The sequence below is a fragment of the Dipteris shenzhenensis genome, chromosome 24 (genome assembly GCF_047967505.1).
Source record: "Dipteris shenzhenensis isolate YYH24624 ecotype China chromosome 24, Dip_SZ_1.0, whole genome shotgun sequence".
In the NCBI taxonomy this organism is placed as follows: domain Eukaryota; kingdom Viridiplantae; phylum Streptophyta; class Polypodiopsida; order Gleicheniales; family Dipteridaceae; genus Dipteris; species Dipteris shenzhenensis.
The window spans coordinates 30637859-30643141 of record NC_141619.1 but is presented as its reverse complement, the minus strand read 5'-3'; the positions used below and the strand labels follow the sequence as shown (position 1 = coordinate 30643141).

General features: G+C 43.9%; 1 protein-coding gene across 1 annotated transcript; it reads right to left on the bottom strand.

The window, feature by feature from the left end:
- Positions 1 to 3455: 3455 nt before the first annotated feature.
- Positions 3456 to 4982, bottom strand: LOC147886477 (uncharacterized). The gene is made up of 2 exons (XM_087395780.1): positions 4960 to 4982; positions 3456 to 4916 (listed from the first exon to the last, which is right to left on the bottom strand). The coding sequence occupies exon 2, from the start codon at positions 4813 to 4815 to the stop codon at positions 3787 to 3789; it is 1029 nt and encodes a 342-aa protein (XP_087251906.1). The 5' UTR covers positions 4816 to 4916; positions 4960 to 4982; the 3' UTR covers positions 3456 to 3786.
- Between the last annotated feature and the right edge of the window lie 301 nt (positions 4983 to 5283).

Here is a 5283-nt window from a genome sequence, read left to right as displayed (position 1 = left end):
ACAGTTAGAGTAGTCTTAAGGTTGAAATAGCGAGGATGCCCTATGCCTAAAAGTATGAGCTTTAGCTCATTTGAGGCATTCTTGGGAGTGGGGCCTCCTGATCATTCTCCTCCTTGTCCTCATATGGGGGCTTAGTGGGGGAGTGACATCTCTATCCCAACACAACACACACATGTACGAGCTCTCTCTACTAATGCTCCTATGTACCTTCCTATGCTGTTATGTCAGTTTGGACATGAAGTGGCTAGTGTTATGAAGGTCAGGTTAATCTGGGATCATTAACATAACCCTAGGATAGTAAGGACATGACGTACCCTTGGGTACAGTTAAAATAGTGTTAAGGTTGAAATAGCTAGGATGCCCTATGCCTATAAAGTATGAGCTTTATCTCATTTGAGGCATTCTTGGGAGTGGGCCCTCCTGAGAATATCCGGCTAGGATGGAGTCTATCTAGGCCTATGATTCCCTGACAACATTTGTGCATAAGATCTTACCTGGAAGCTCACTAGATCGAGGTTGCTTGACCTCTAGCTTGGAGAGGATTGCATTGTACGCCTAGGGTAGCCATGGCTAACCTATATCAGATCATACTCTATCTTTTGGCTTCCGACTGTCTGGTTGCTTCCTATACGTGCTTGTTGATTGCAATTTCAATTTTGGTTTTCATATACCTAGATGAATCCAGGAACATCCCCAAACTCATCCTCTAAAAACACAACATAGTGCAGTTTCAATCTCATGATAGTCACTCATAAGGTTGAAAACCATAAACTCCTTCACGCATAGCAAGGACTAGCTACTATGACATCCCCACTGACGTCATCAGCGCCCAACAGTGGGTGTAGACCATAGTATAAAAATATGCTCTCACACATACAAATCCACACACCCACACATACTTGAGCATCCATTTATACAGAGTCTGTATGTTTTCATAGCTGAACAGTTCTTAATTCAAGTCTGTATGTGCTGTGATGACTAGAGCTTGTGAGTGCTCCTCCTAGTCTATTAGTTTATAAGCATTTTTTAAACTGTCAGGCTAGGAAACTCGTTTAATCTTGTTTGGGTACCTTCTGCTGGAAAAGCTGCTTTGGACCATTGCGAGTAGGGATAGGTATTGTGACAGAGTGTGCTGTTTGCAAACATCACATCTCGCTGTTTGGTATGTGAGTGACAACAGACTTTAGCAACCGGCCATTTTACTTAATCACAATCAGCAGTGAATCTGGTTGTTGATGTTCTTTCATGTGGATGCATACATGCTTTAGGGGGACTGCTTATGGATTGCTACTGATTCTGGCTTCATTTGAGGTCTGTTAGTGGAAGGAATAGAAATTGATATGACACCTTGCTGATCAGAAAAGCTACTGACTCACATGCATGCGTTCCATGATTGTCTCCACAAGTCGCCATGTATCTGAACTAAGACTTGCATGTGAGTTGTATGGGTACTTTATGGCTGCATGCATAAGTAGGTGCATGCATGCATGCACGACTACATGTAGTTGCATGGATGCAACTCATGGTTCGTCCAGGCTGCCTTCCCTCTCCCACGTAACCCGCGTACTGCGATGAAGAGGTCCTCTTGAGAGAACTTGTGGGATGCAACAAAGGAAGACGGGCTTGGTAGATAGTGAATGGTGTAGCATGCTTGACAGGCAAAAGGAAGTGGTTTGAAATCATCTGTCTTCAGGTTTTTTGGGAATCCTAAAAGTACTGTTTGTTGTACTTTGCATGAACTTGTAATAGGGTTTGCCCCTAAAGTTAAGGAAACTACGTGGCTTGCGTGCCCAGCTTTCATATTATGTGCCACAGTAACTTTGCTACACATGCAACCCCTGCATGTGTAGCTTCTAGAAGTATTGGCCGCCCCAACCTGTTGCATCTTAGTTGCTTCAGCTAACCTGTAGTTTCACCAACTCTACCAGCCTGTGTGCTGCTCTTCTCTAAGCCTCGACCAGCCTGCTTGCTCTCATTAGCTCCTGATCAAGACATTGCCCTCGACAACCTGCTCCTATCTATCTTTTGCTATCCTTATTCAAGGACTTAGCTTTGGAATCGATTTTCAGCAGCTTGCTTTTGATTTCAAGTATATAACTCTGCTACCCTGAGGTTCAAGCTACTTACTACTATGGCTCTATATTTGCTTACAGCAAGCTGTGTCATGGAGCTTGTCACATGACAATCCACAGAATTGGTACTCAATTATCCAAGAACGATCCTGCTGTCAATAAAGTGCTGATAGGAAAATAGGCCAGTGCTCTACTGGCCTAACTGCTCCTCATTCAAAAATGTTACTCTGAGCAGGACTTGGTCCAGGGTCCAACTGCGTCTCTTTATCTGCTTATGGTGAGCTGCATCATGGGCTTGTCAAGTATAACGGTTATGGCTATTTCTCAGACTATGCACGTGACAATCGGCAAAATCCATGATCAAAGCTGATATGGGCCTCCCTTTACTTACCCATCCAGTTGATACTTCTGTGATCAGCTCTTTCCGATAGGAACATAGTATTTCGATTGTGGATGAAAATCCAGAAATGAAGATGCTGGAGGAACGAAAATGGGGGAGAACTCCCCGAATAGAGTAGGAAGGAGAGCATGAAGCAATGGAGAGGACATTTGGGTTAGCGAATCGAAGAAGATAGCATGGCTGCCTCAGAATGGCTCTGAAGCAAAAAAAATTAAGGCTAATCTTGGAACCCAAATTTTGACAGAAGATTTGGGTTTGAGTGAAGGTTTCGGGTAGAGGAAGTAGTGAAGGTACAACTTCTCAGCTCTCAACCCAAATTTAGAGTGATGAGCAAGTCCAACTTCCAGATAGCAGAATGCTTTTGCCCACCCACAATACTATATAAGTATGAATGAGTGGATTTTCTTCAGCAAACCATGAATATGTCGAAGGGCAACTCGTTTCCTATTCACTCCTTTCCACTCCGTTCCAATTAGGAGATTGGGAGTAAACAAGTCTCCCAGAGGGAAGGAACTAATAACTGATGTCAGCAAAAGTAGTTTCAGAGTCTATTGAGGCCAAAAAAGAATAAGATGTTCATGAACTTAAGGAAGAACTTAAAACTAATAAGCAGAACATGGACGATCTAGTCTCAACGATGCAGAGACATAAGTGGTGAACACACCAAAGCTAAGTCATCTGAGTTTGCAGGTCAGACTGAATTTCTGAAGAACAAACCAATTCGGGAGTCTCCATTCCAGAAATAAGCCTGTTAATCGTGCCGTTTGAGGGACCCTATCAACGACAAATTAATGCAGGAAAGAATCCTGGAGAGGAAGACCCTTCAAACGTGAAAACAAGCAAAGCCAAGCAAAGAAAACAGATCCTGGTAACCCAAGGATAGCATTTTAACAGCAAACCAGACGTAAGTAGTTATCTTTAGGTCAAGTATAATCGAGGAGACTTGTGTTTAAGATCCGTACAAATCAATGTTAACCCAATGCCTTGCAGTCTACATAATCACTGCTTGTGTACTACTTGACAAAAATGCATAATCAGAAACCTTGGACTCAGCTGAAGCCATCGACTTTATGTGCCGCAACGAACCTGCCAACTTACACATCCATTGATGTCACAATAAAAGTGGCTTGTCTCTACTGCCAATCTTGGATGAGTGGCAATAAAAGCCTTCTTGCAAAAGACAAAGAGAAGGAAGACTTAGGTGCTAATTGCGAGAGTTATCTCTTGTAATCATCGATGAAAAACAATCTGTAACATCCCTGTACATATTTGAATGTCAATAGCTCAAAAGATTTCCGAGCATGAGCAAAATTCTCATGTTTGTATCTGGTCCTTCAGCTCTTTTATGCGTCTTTCAAGGTCCTCGATCCGCAAAGCCCACTCAGGGCGTATAATAAGAGGTCGTGCATTCCTCCAATCCAATGTTGCTTGAGACAACTCATTTTCCTTGGCTTTTTCAGCCCTGCCAGAGGCTTTACGATTCTTTTGCTTAAGCTTCGCTTTTTCCATGGCAGCTCTCTGCATAGCCAGTAAAATTTCTTGGCCTCGAAGAGATGGTTTTTCTGTCCCATCTACGATTGAATCCTCTTCAATTTTCTTTGATCCTCGTCCAGATGATGTTGTCGAGGTCAAAGTAGCTTCAGCCAGGCTCTGATTCCACAAGCTTACATTGTTTTCCTTCTCATCATTGATGGTGAACATAGTGCCCAGAAAGGTATTTGCTTGTGCTCGTCCCTGCATTATTAGATTTTCAATGGACTCTCGTTCAGGTACGTTGAGCATGTCTTCCCTATTCTCCCATTCCGGCGAAAACTTTTTGTCAGCAACATCAGGATCCTGAAGCTGGATAGCATTCTTCCCGAATGAATTGCTTTTAGTAAATTTCCCTTTGGACAAGGAGCTCACGCTTTGATTATGCACTCGAACGGTAGACGCTGATTTTCGTCCCTCGCTGAATAACCCTGAATTGCGATCCTGCTGGGACACAAGCTCAGCCAATGCAGCAAAGCCCTTCGTAAACTGTTTATTTTTATGATCGGCACGAATCGCATCTTTGCCCCGACCCGTGGAGAGTACTTCTGTTTCAAGTTTCTCTTCGAAGTCCAGGTTTTTAAATTTCCCCCGATTGTCCTTCCGTCGCTCCAATTGCTTCTTTGCAATACCTTTTCCTGCGCGTACGGCAATTTGAAAGGACCTTGCCGAGTCCAAGTCAAGGCCGCGGCCCTTCCAAACCATCCGAGGAGGCTCAATCTTGAAACGAAATTTTGTCCCGATTCTGCCTGCGGCGGCCAAGTTATGAAACGCAATCATTCTGGAGTCAAAGGACAACTGCTTGTGCAGCATGGGAGGATGGGCAGGGAGTCTTTTGCAGCCGGGAGATGGGAAAGCCACAAATTATTGTGCTAGGGGAGCTGTAAGAATGCATGAGTATTGTGGGTGTGTGTCTCTCACTCTCTTCTTTACACGGGATTGAGTAGCAATGTGCACCAATTGAGTAGCAATGTGTAGCAGGATGTTTGAAGAAGAAGAAGAAGAAGAAGAAGAAGAAAAAGAGTATGTGGTTCACTAAGAAGAAGAAGAAGAGGATGTGGATCACTAAAAATAAAATAAAAGAAAATAAAAGTTGTGGCTCACACATCCTCCTCACACCCTTCTCCTTAAGATTTCCGCGCTCGGAGCTCCACCTCCGCTCGCTCGCTGCCCACGTTCGATTCCCTCGAGAAATGTCTGCTCTTGCTTGCCTCCCTGCCTGTCTCAGACCCTGAGCACATGTGCCCTTCTCGGTCGTTCGATTGCCTTGGGAAAATCCTT

Bases quoted from the DNA above. Each gene is read 5' to 3' on its own strand.
- LOC147886477 (XM_087395780.1), bottom strand. From the start codon at position 4,815: ATGCTGCACAAGCAGTTGTCCTTTGACTCCAGAATGATTGCGTTTCAT.